Genomic DNA, 12598 nt, shown 5'->3' on the forward strand with positions numbered 1-12598 from the left:
GCAAAATCATAGGGTAATTTAATTATACCTTTGTCATACTTCTTGAGGCCTTTGAGGATGATGTCTTGACTTGATGCTAGGGGCTTTTAAGAAATGATTTTCAATTTATAACCTACTCAAATAATTTTAGACAAATTTTTAAGAAATAAATCATAATTAAAGAGGAATTAATACATCATATATATGTCAAATCCAATAATCCATGACCAACCTTACATGCAAGTGTGAATATCAGAAAATCATTCTTACGCGGGCATTAATTGAAAATAAAAATAAATACGTGTCATATAGAATTGACACTTTCGGCTTCTCCCACTTCAATTTGAATACCACAAACACCCACCACGTGCCCACATTATCCAATAATTCCTCTCACACCGACCATTGGATCCACCTTTGTCAACGTTGTAGCTCAACCACCACTCTACACGTGGCGTGATCCATCTCATTTTCGCATAAATGTAACTCTCATCAAATACTTGGGGGGAAGCCTCTCTTCTATTAAATACTTACATGCCAATAATTCACCATCTACATTACACATTTTCTCATCTCCATGGCCTCTTCTTCTTCTCCTACCAGGGTTTTGTTCTTCTTGGCTTTGGCCGGGCTCGTCGGTGTTGCGACTGGTAGCGTTGGGTTGGGCGCGAGGTTGGTGGCTAAGGAGAATCGTGCTTGGGTTTCGGAGAATGGGACGTTTGCTTTCGGGCTTTCTCCGGTGGAGTCCGACGACCGGTATCAGTTGGGGATTTGGTTTGGGCAGCTTCCGGGAGATAGAACCATGGTTTGGTCTGCTAGCAGGTGAGTTTTTACTTTTTAGGGCAAGTTGATGATGATGTGATAGTGTAATATGTGCATGGTTTTGAATATTTCTGAGAATTTGTTGTACGTGGTATGTGGACTAGGCCCCAAAGCTTGTTTAATCTGGGCCCCGTCGTACCACAACCAGGAGCTGTTGAATGTTGTGGCAGACGGTGGTGTCTTGGGGCCTTTGGCCCAGACAGTGATGAGGAAGATGATTAACTTGATGAACAAATTCTTTAATCCATTTGGTGTGATTTTTTTAATTTAAGGGAAATATTAGGAAAAGAAACTAGCGAGATGAAATAGTAGAAAAGAAAAAATAAGAAAAAAATTTAAATAAAATTATTATTATTATTATTATTTTAAAAAATTATCATATTTAATCATTGTGTCTATATTCAAACTATATGTTATTTGATTAAGCAATTTGTATATCATTTTTCATAAATTGACTATTGAAAGAAATAATGGAAATTGTTTTTTTTTTTCCAAGTCTAATTAAGAAGATGTCAGTGTCGTTGAATTCAGAAACATGCTCTAGTCTTTACCCAAGCTTTTGCAGGTATATATGTGAATGTGAATGTGATCACTACTTAGCCAACAATTTCATTTTCTCTCAATCATCTGCATATATATAGAAACTCCCCCGTCGGGAAAGATGCAGTACTGGAGCTCGACAGCACAGGAAACCTTCTCCTGCTCGACGGAGATGCAACAGTTTGGTCGTCAAACACCTCCGGCGAAGGTGTTGAGACGGCATACATGTCTGAATCCGGCAACTTCATCTTGTACAATGGCACCAACTTCCCTTTATGGCAGAGCTTTTCTCACCCTTCAGATACTCTCCTCCCAAACCAACCTCTCACAGCTTCAATGCAGCTCACATCCTCCTCACCTGCGCATGGTGGTTACTACACTCTCCAGATGCTGCAGCAGCCCACTTCCCTCAGCCTTGGACTCATCTACAACTTGCCCGACTCTTACATCACCTCGTTGCAGTCTTATGCCAACTACTCCTACTGGTCTGGACCCGATATATCAAACGTAACAGGCGATGTAGTCGCGGTTTTGGACGAGGCGGGGAGCTTTGGGATCATGTATGGGTCGTCATCTGATGGGGCGGTTTATGTTTACAAAAGTGATACTGATGAGAAAGGGCTGTCTTCGTCTGTGAATCAGACAGTTAGGCCATTAGTTCTTCGAAGATTGATACTCGAGATGAATGGGAATTTGAGGCTGTATCGTTGGGACGATGATGTGAACGGCACTCGCCAATGGGTGCCTGAATGGGCTGCAGTTTCTAACCCATGTGATATTGCTGGGGTTTGCGGAAATGGGGTGTGTAACTTGGACAGAAGCAAGACTAATGCCTCCTGTACATGCCTGCCGGGGGCTTCTAAGGTGGGAGACAGCGGCCAGTGCTCAGAGAATTCGTCGGTGTCAGCTGGGAAATGTGATAATAATCATCGGAATTCAACTGCTTCCAAGCTGAAGATGTCGATAGTACAGCAAACTAACTACTATTACCCTGAATCTTCGATTATAGCAAATTATAGTAGCATGTCCCCATTATCAAAGTGTGGGGATGCTTGTTTATCAGACTGTGATTGTGTTGCTTCCGTGTATGGGCTGAGTGAGGAAAAGCCTTACTGTTGGCTGCTGAACAGCTTGGAGTTCGGTGGATTCGAGGACACGAGTTCGACCTTGTTTGTGAAGGTTGGTCCTAATGGGTCACCTGAAGGCAACGCAACAGGATCTGGGGATTCATCTGATGGCCTCCGGGACAAGGTCTTGGTTCTTCCAATTGTTCTCAGCATGATTGTCCTTGTAGCACTCCTCTGCTTGTTGTTATATCACACTGTGTACAGAAGGAGGGCCTTGAAGAGATCCCTGGAAAGCTCCTTGATTGTGTCCGGTGCTCCAATGAATTTCAGTTACCGCGATTTGCAGTCCAGAACCGGCAATTTTTCGCAGTTGCTCGGCACAGGTCAGCATGTACATATACATATACTTTGAAAGGGATGAAATTGTTTGAAAAAGGCAGTTGGACTTGATCAATTTGGATTAATGTTGTCTTCTCTTTTTTTCAGGAGGGTTTGGGAGTGTATACAAGGGAAGCCTTTCAGATGGGACATTGGTTGCAGTGAAGAAGCTTGACAAGGTTTTGCCTCATGGGGAGAAGGAATTCATAACTGAAGTGAACACCATTGGCTCTATGCATCACATGAACCTGGTTCGCCTATGTGGCTACTGCTCGGAAGGCTCTCACCGGTATGCATTTCATTTCATCGCCTAAAACCAATTACCACTAACCATAATTAAATTCTTATCATCCTCTTTTGGGGTCAAGCATACTATATTTTCGAGCTTATAATGGGGTTGGAATTTGATGATTCTTCACAGGCTTCTGGTTTATGAGTTCATGAAAAATGGTTCCTTGGACAAGTGGATATTCCCCTCAAAGCATTGCCGGGACAGACTGCTAGATTGGGGAACTCGTTTCCATATAGCCATTGCTACTGCACAAGGGATTGCTTATTTTCATGAGCAGTGCAGGAATCGGATAATCCACTGCGATATCAAGCCTGAAAACATACTTCTAGATGAGAATTTCTGTCCAAAAGTTTCAGACTTTGGACTAGCAAAGCTGATGGGCAGAGAGCATTCACATGTTGTCACTATGGTGAGAGGAACTAGGGGCTATCTGGCTCCAGAATGGGTTAGCAACCGGCCTATTACTGTAAAAGCCGATGTCTACAGTTACGGAATGCTTCTCCTGGAGATCGTTGGTGGCCGGAGAAACCTTGACATGACCTTTGATGCAGAAGACTTCTTCTATCCTGGGTGGGCTTTTAAGGTATAGATCAATCAAGTTCTTGCTTCTGTAAATCACAAATTGTTAAGTGTTTGATATTTTATTAACGCAAATGCCAATTCCTCTAGGAAATGAGTAATGGGACGACAAGAAAAGTTGCAGACAGGCGACTGGAAGGGGCAGTGGAGGAAGAGGAGCTAGAAAGAGCATTGAAAACTGGCTTTTGGTGCATTCAAGATGAGGTTTTCATGAGGCCTTCAATGGGGGAAGTGGTGAAGATGTTGGAAGGATCACTTGAAATCAACACACCGCCAATGCCACAGACAGTTCTGGAGCTCATGGAGGAGGGCTTAGACAATGTATACAGAGCCATGAAGAGAGAGTTCAACCAGTCCAGCTTCTTCACCATCAATAATAGTACCCATCCTTCATCAAGGGCTACATGTAGTTATTCCACAATGTCACCTAGATAGCAAAGGAGAAATGGAACAAATTTTGTTGTTGTCCCGGAATTTTATCACCTTGATAGATACTGTCCAGAAACATAATTCTTATTGATCAATTGTTACCATACATACTAATGGGCAATGAAATTAGTAGAGAACTTTGCATAGGTTGAGGTACGAAAATCTCGGTCTTTTAAAGGAGATTTAAGCCATTTCTGGTTTGACAATTTGAGAAATTGCTGTACTTGACTTCTCTTTGATTTGTCCCCACAAGGATACGATAGTCGGCCAAGTGATTTGTTGCATAGCTCACATCAATATGCATAAAATCTTCAACAATTTTGAAAGAATTCAATCTAGCTCTTTAATTTTTATAAGCTAAATCCCATTGGCATAAATGATATTTAATACTTCTCAATTCCCATAATTTTACATTAAATTGTAACTACAAACTCAATAATCCATTATGCCAACTTTAATCCCCTTAACTTTCATATATAACCATAATGTTGGTATCTAGTTTACATTGGTAACTTTGTTCCAAACTATTTAGATCTAACTCTAATAATTAATTACTTCATGTGACTTACATTGGACTTGAAAACTTGAAATTATTATCAATTCCTCCTTAAGGTCATTCTGGTAACTATGATTAAGTTTGTTCGGATGAATAATGACAACAAAAGGTATATGCTGGTTTTTATTAGATGATATGAAAATAATAGGGAAAAAAAGAAAAAAAGAATCGGATTTTGATGAGCAATCAAGTGATCCCTATGAGTGCTCATAACCACTTTACATAATTTTTTACTAATTTTTTTATTCCATTTTTTCATGACAATTTTCCGCTACGATTTTTAAGATTATGATTACACCTTATGTTATTGATTTGATATATGTTTTTTAGAGCTATATGCTATTATTCTCTAAGAGCCCCATCGTGGATCAAGTTTAGTTTGTAGTGATTTCTTTCATTAAGGAATACTCTCTCTCTCTCTAATTGGGAAATATCATCAATATGTTGGTGGACATTGAAGTGACATATAAGATAGTTTGTGGTGATTTCTTTCATTAAGGAATACTCTCTTTCTCTCTCTCTCTAATTGGGAGACGTCATCGATATGTTGGTGGACATTGAAGTGACATAAGGGGAGATGGATAGATATTGAAGTGACATATAGGAGAGATATATCCATCTACCAAAGTTTCGATTATTTTTTTAAAATTTGATATTTTTGCCATTTACATATTTAAGAGAATAAAATATAAAAGAGTTAAATATCTTAATCCTCGTAAAATTGAAATTTCAACTTTTGACATGTCAAATTACAAAATTAACACATTAAATTTTGATATGCCTTAGAAAAAACATATTTAATTCATTTTTTTAATTTTCTTTGTTATCTTATTAATTAAGTTAGCAAATTACATTAAAATCAAATAACAATGGGTCAATTAAAAGATATAACACTATGTTCGGTTGTCTAAGATTTGAAAGTAACGACAACAAAAAGAAATTAAACAAAGAAAAAAACTAAAAAGAAAAATAAAAATATATTTAAAATTAATAAATTATTTTTACATCTTAATAAATTATTTTTACATAATTCTTTATTCATTTTACTTATTTATACTCTTTTATATAAAAATTAAATAATTTAAAAAAAATATAAATTCTTAATTAATTTTAATTATATTTGATTTTTCTTCACACTTTTTTAGAGTTAATTTTGTTCACCTTCTAGAGCTTTGGGTTAAATATATTTAATCACCTTGAGTTTAAAATTTTATCAAATATATTTCTTCTTTCTTTTTTGAGTTAGAGGTAGGGGCATAACTTGAGCGGATCGACCCTACTCAACCTGATGTTTTAATAGCTTGAACAATTATTTTCAATACTTGAGTTGTGATAGATTAAATATTTTCAATTCAAGCTTAATTTGGATGACTAAAGATTCAGACAACTCAAACATAATCCAAATCGGATTTAATATTTTTATAATATTTATAATATAAAATATCAAATATTATTATTACATATCATATCTTGAAATTTTGTTCTATTAACTATTTAAATTTTGACATAAATATATGAGTTTATTACACTTTACCCCTGTAACCTATAACTTGTTTTGCATATTGTCTCATCAAGTTCAAAATTGAGTAATGTACCTTTCATATTTAATAACTGTATGTAATGTCCATTTTTTTTAAAGACAATATTATTTTTTGGATGGAAAAGTACGTGCTCTTCGCAAGATTGAGGGCAAAAGTGTCTTTTTTTCCTTTTCAGCTCCCTTTTTCAATCGTTACTCCCCTTTAGAACCCCAAATTGCAGCTCGCTTCTTCCTAACCCTGTTCTTCTTTCCTTCCTTCAAAGCCTTAGAATGCGAATCCCAAAAAGTTGCTACTGAAGCCCTAGATAATTTCTCATGTTTGTAGGGTGGAAATGTTTCTCCAAATTTCCCTAAAAAATTGCCCAAAAATTTCCTAAAAATTTCCCCAAAAATTCCCCCAGTTTTTTGAAACACGAAAACAAAACCCCAACCCTAAACTAGAAGCATAACAAAAAAATTTAAACCCTAACATAAAAACCCTAGCCCTCAATTTGCCCTAGTTTTATTCAACCATAAATTCCCCAAATTTCCCCCAAAAATTGCCCTTAAATTTCTGCAAAATTTTCCCCAAAATTCTCCTAGTTTTTTGAAACATGAAAACGAAACCCTAACCTTGAACTAAAATCATAACATAAAAATTTAAACCCTAACATGAAAACCCTAACCCTCAATTTGCCTGAGTCTTATTCTTTCATAATTTCCACAAAATTTTCCCAATTTTTTTGAAAGATCCAAACAAAACCTTAACCCTAAAGAAATTGGAAGATAAAAAATACCTTTGAACTTCATGTCTCTCTTCAATGTTAGCCCTGCATTAGCTTCCTTGGGATTCTAGGACTTCGGCTTTGAGTTTCACTAGTAGCTACAGAGGAGGAACAGTACATGCCGGAGAAGATGAGGGTTTTAAAATAACAATGACCCTTTTGCCCTTACTTTATGGGAATAAAGACATTTTTTGCCTCAGTCACGTGGAGAGTACATGTCTTTCTGTCCAAAAAAATAACGTCGTATTTAAAAAAATACACATTGTATACAATTATAAAGGATTAAGGCTACATTATTCGATTTTGTACTTAAGGGGGCAATATGTAAAATACGCTTTAAGTTGAGGGGTAAAGTGTAATTAATTCTAAATATATAGAAAAAAGATTTTTTTGAAAAACATTATTTGGGTAAATTTTGAATTATGCAACCGATTATTTTCTCTTGAATAATCTCATGAATCTGAACTCAATCTATTTTTTTTTTTCGTACTTTAGATATATATAACTCATTTGTCTTGTCTTGGTCACTTCGTCCCAATCACATTCATAAATTTTCTCCTTGGGAAACTTACGTTTGGGGCTGGTAATATTAAAATATTATGAAATTGGAAACCAACTTTTGATTTTTTAATACTCCACACGTGAAAAAAAAAAAGGGGTCTTCTTCCGTCTCCAGTATCACCTGTGAAAAAAAAAAAAGGGTCTTATTCCATCTCCAGCATCACCTCCACTAGATGACCATAACTCCTCCCAAACTTCTTCACCTCCATTCGCGGGCTCCCCACTGTCGGGTCAACTTGTTTCATCTCAGTCATCGCCGCGGCTCATCACCAGCGACGACCGAGGGAACCTCGACTCTATGTACCGCATCAACGTCTCCCCCGATCCTGAAACAGTGTCAGAGCCACACTGCAGAACCAGCATATCGGGTTTGAGAATCGGCGTCTCGGCTGACACCATACAGACGGATACGCATTTGTGGTGCAGGGCGAACCGGATGTAGGAGGTGAGAGGAACCGCTGGAGACAAACGACACCAAAATTCCTTTCCCATCTTTCACTCCCTGGTTGTAGGTCTCGTCATAGGAAACAAACGGCTGAGACTTAGTAAATTGGGAGAGGAAGCATGCTAAGTGTAGGTGTGAGAAGTTGCAGGAGAGACATGGACGAAGGTGGGGGGGAGAGAGAGATAGAGAGAGAGAGACTCGTAAAGGTTAGGTTTTTTTTTCGGATTTGGGTTTCAAAAGGGAGCAGAGCAGATGGAAAATTTTAGGCAAAACGTTTTATGTTTTTTCCATTTTTTGATTTTTTGGTTTTTTTTTTTTAAAATATGTGGAGGTTGACTTGGTAGAGAAGAGAGGGCATATTAGGTATTAAAAACCAGCTCAGCCGAAAGGCATGAAACCCAAAATATTTTGGGTTCAATATTAAAAAATTAAAAACGGTGAAAATGAGTTTTGGTTTTCATAATATTTAGATATCACATCCCAAAACCTAACTTTTCCAATTTTCTCTTTCGTGCTTGCTGTGAAAGTCACTTGCTCCGCAATTTACGCGCAAAGACTCTATTACCATTGACTTTATTACAATTTCTACAAGAAAAATCGAACTTCAAGACTAAGCAAAAATCCTAGGAATCAAGCTGGAAGCTACAATGCTGTTTCAGGGAAGCACATGATATACAAATACAACCCTTATATGTTACAGCTTCGGAACTGACCAGGAGACTGTAAGTACTGGCCATGGAGGCAGAAGAAAAAAGGCTAAGTAAAACCCACATCCATGGCCAATTGGTAGAGATAAACCACAATCATGAGAAACGAATACGCCACGAAGAAACAAAGGCGCAGAATCTGACAACTGGGTTTGCGGTCGTCCAAGCTTTAATTCTCAACACAGTGGTGATCAATAAGCCATCCAACAGATGCGAACACTGGTGGGTGCCGTTCTCTCTCTCCTTATCAGTCGGTGTGATTTATTTCATCACCATTTTTGAGGTGTTGAGGAAATGGTACCTTCTGCTCTACCATTTGGACGTCAACTACCTGGAGCAAGAACTTATTCTACTGGAAATGCATGGGGGTGCTCCGTCCTGGCGAAGTGATCAGCCATTGAAGCCAGATGTGGTGAAGCTCCTGAGGCGTAAAGCTTATATCACGATACTGATTTCTGCTATGCTCGCCTTTCAAGCTCTGATGCTCCACGCCTGCAGATCCTTTCTTTGCAGCTGAAAGTAACCATCTTCCCCTTTAAATAAATAAGAATAATGGGATGAGGGTGTTTCTTTCGAACATCGTGTATTTATATTTAAATACTAGAATAAAAAAAAATAAAAATTGTTGTTTATTATGCCAAATTTCTCGATGCCTTTGAAGAGTGTCATGGGAATGGCTATTAAGATGCAAACTACATATTCAAAATGCATTATATGCAACGAAATTATTTACCATGAAATTTATTTATATTGTTTTTCTTTCTAAAGTATTCAAAATGCATGATATGCAATCGAAAAATTTGAGGGAAAATGTTATTGAAAAAAAATAGAGAGAAAAAGTAGAATAAAAAAAATAAAAAAATATTTAAAGTCAATAAATTATTTTTATATCTTATTTCAAACTCATTTTACTTATTTTAAATCATCGATATAAAGATTAAACAATTTTAAAATATATAAAATTTTAATTAATTTAAATTATATTTGATTTTATTTGACATTTTTCATGATACAATCAAACATGAGAAACTCGTTTTCTTAAACATTTTTCTTTTCCTTTTCCTTTTTCAGTAGTTTTTGGCAACCAAACATTACCTAAAATTTTGTTAATGCACCTCCCTAGGTGTTTGTGCTCACATATTGGGCCCAAGAATGGGTTCCTGCAACTACCATCAATGGGCTGGGCTGCCCAATCAATAACAAAAGGGCACTCACCTGGGTCTCATGGGCCGAAAAAAATGGAGCCCATACACAACAGTTTTGAACCCAAACATAAATTTCAAGTTCATATATACTTTTAATCTCGCTTATTCATTCATATTAGAAATCTAGATTTATATTAATTCATTCATGTAGATCTATATATTAGGAATCAATTAGAGTGCATAGAAACCAAAATTAAGAGAGAGGATTATACCCAAGGGAGTTTTGTGTGATACGTTAAACCGAAAGTGATAAAAACTAAGACTGTGTTTAGTTCCTAAAAAGTAATAAGAAAAAAAAAATATGAAGGAAAATTATTTTCTCATATTTGATTTTTCCATGAAAAACATGAAAGGAAATAAAATATAATTAAAAATTTATTATATATTTTTAAATTATTAATTTACATATTAAAAATAAACAAAATGTTAAATAATTTTAAAGTAATAAATAAAAATAATTTATAAGTTTTAAATTTATTTTTTATTTTCTTTAATATTTTCTTTTTCTACTTTTTCTTCCTATTTTCTTTTCCTCACATTTTCTCTTGGATTTTCTAGAACCAAACATAACATAAAGAATATTTAATATAAAAAAAACAAATAATATGTAAAAAAAAACCCAAATAATTTGACATGTATAATATTGTTGCTAGTCAAAGTAAAGGTCGTGGGTGACTTTTAGAGGCCTCCGATAAGAAATGGTCAAGAAACCTATAAGCTTGGCATTTATTTGAGTATCTCGAGGACAATATTTTATTTTTAATTATGTGTTTTAATTCATTGTTTTTCTAAAATATTATTTTAGAAATATGTTTAGAGATATGTTCATTTTAGTACTTATATTAATATAAAGATCTTGATAATTAAAATTTCGTTTTGAAAATGATTTTAAGAAGCATTTAACCTGTTTAATCTTTAAATTTTTTTATAAAGGAGTTATTTTCAAGTACTAAAAAAATTTGAGATATTTTCTAAAATTACTATTAAATAAATTCTAAATATAATCTAGTCGTGTGACTATAAATTGCTAGACTTTTCCATGTGATTAATCCTTGGATACTTGGAATTTGTTTATGTGGGGTAGAGCTTTTGTGAGTTTGTCTGCAATTTTCTCATACTAGAAACAAATGAATGGTCAGAGAAATGAACATAGAAAAGAGAAGATTGAAACACCTTCACCTGCTCCGAAGGTTCGTATGATCTTCATGCCAGCCTCCATGCCTCATTTTCCCGCTTATAAAAAAAGGCCACAAAAGACTTGACTGATCTGATAAAGCAGGGTCGGAAAAGCGAGCTCGACACGAAGAAACGAAAGCCGGCCAATGCAGTCCGAGAGATCACACAGCGAACTGTTCGAGTCTGGGCTTTTGTTTCTTCGTGTCGATCTTGCTTCTGTCTTCGGCCGGAGGAACAAAATTGTACAGACATGGATGGGAAGAACTCCTGTAATATCAAGAGTCCTATCTTTGGATTGTTATAATAATATTATCTTCAAAACAAAATTTATGCAAGTGGGGGTATATTTTTTATTTTTGTTTTTGAAAATGGGAAGTTTATACAAAATATAAAAAATCTTATATGAAAGATAGGTATAATATTGTTATGTTATTTGAAAACATTTTTTAAAATTGAAGGAAGTAAAAAAATTTCAATTCCATAAATTTTTAAATTTTGCAAAAGTCTTTAAGAAGGGTAGGTAAGAGGATGCTTGTTAACGGTTAGAAAATAGTTTTATATGTTTTAGAACAAAAGAATAATAAAAAAAAACATGCTTAGTGATTAGAAAACAGATTATGCTCTTAAAAACAAAAAATGGGAGTGTTTTTAGATAATATCTTTTAATTTTTAAAATTATTTTTGTTTATTGAAAAATAATCATACAAAATGCAGAATGATTATGAGTAAAGTATTACATGTGAAACTTATTTTAAAAATATTTAAAAACATAAAAAAAGTTAATAACAGTTCAAGTTTCCAAACAAACTATTATTTTACAAAATATTAAATAACAATTTTAAAAAATAGTTTTAAAAAATACTTTTCAAACATAGTTTAAATTTTTTTCTTTTTGTATAAAAATTCTTATATTTGTATAAGAGTTTTTATTTTTAAAAATAAAAAAATAAAAATATATTCAAAGATATTTAATAAACAATAAGAATTCAAAAGAGAAAGCCTTAAATTTTATGTTATTGTTGTAAAATGAGAATAAATGTGACTCAAATAATAGTAGGGATGACTATGTATTACTTTAATAATGTATATATATAGAAGGAAGGGGGGAAGAAATCAAAGAAAAGTGTTGAGAGAATGAAAGAAAGAGAGAAAGAGAATGAGAGGAAGAAAATTTCTTCTTTTTCTCGGAATGCTCTTACATGGGGTGTAAGAACCCTTTTATAGGATTCATAATATGAATTCCCATTATTTATCTTAAAGATGAGTAAATGGAGTTCATAAATGACCATCAATGTGGTCATTCATCACTTCATTTACAACATTCCCCCTTGGATGACCACCATATTAAAAGAATATGCCTCATTAAAACCTTGCTAGTAAAATTTTATAGGAAAAACTTAGTGAAGGAAAAAGAGTACAATATTCTTTTCTTGGTATATTAGGACTACCTCGTTAAAAACCTTGCCAGTAAAACCCAGTAGGACAAAACCTGGACGAAGGAAAAAAGAGTACAGTACACTAACACCCTTTTACAAGCATACTCCCCCTCATGTCGATA

At 34.8% G+C, this 12598-nt stretch overlaps 1 protein-coding gene across 1 annotated transcript; it reads left to right on the forward strand.

Annotated features, from left to right (window-relative positions):
- Nucleotides 1-548: 548 nt before the first annotated feature.
- On the forward strand, nucleotides 549-4190 carry LOC117910710 (G-type lectin S-receptor-like serine/threonine-protein kinase At5g24080). Its single transcript, XM_034824828.1, has 5 exons — nucleotides 549-801; nucleotides 1443-2791; nucleotides 2895-3075; nucleotides 3208-3661; nucleotides 3748-4190. The coding sequence occupies exons 1-5, from the start codon at nucleotides 557-559 to the stop codon at nucleotides 4090-4092; spliced, it is 2574 nt and encodes an 857-aa protein (XP_034680719.1). The 5' UTR covers nucleotides 549-556; the 3' UTR covers nucleotides 4093-4190.
- Nucleotides 4191-12598: the final 8408 nt, after the last annotated feature.

The sequence above is a fragment of the Vitis riparia genome, unplaced genomic scaffold (genome assembly GCF_004353265.1).
Source record: "Vitis riparia cultivar Riparia Gloire de Montpellier isolate 1030 unplaced genomic scaffold, EGFV_Vit.rip_1.0 scaffold823_pilon_pilon, whole genome shotgun sequence".
In the NCBI taxonomy this organism is placed as follows: domain Eukaryota; kingdom Viridiplantae; phylum Streptophyta; class Magnoliopsida; order Vitales; family Vitaceae; genus Vitis; species Vitis riparia.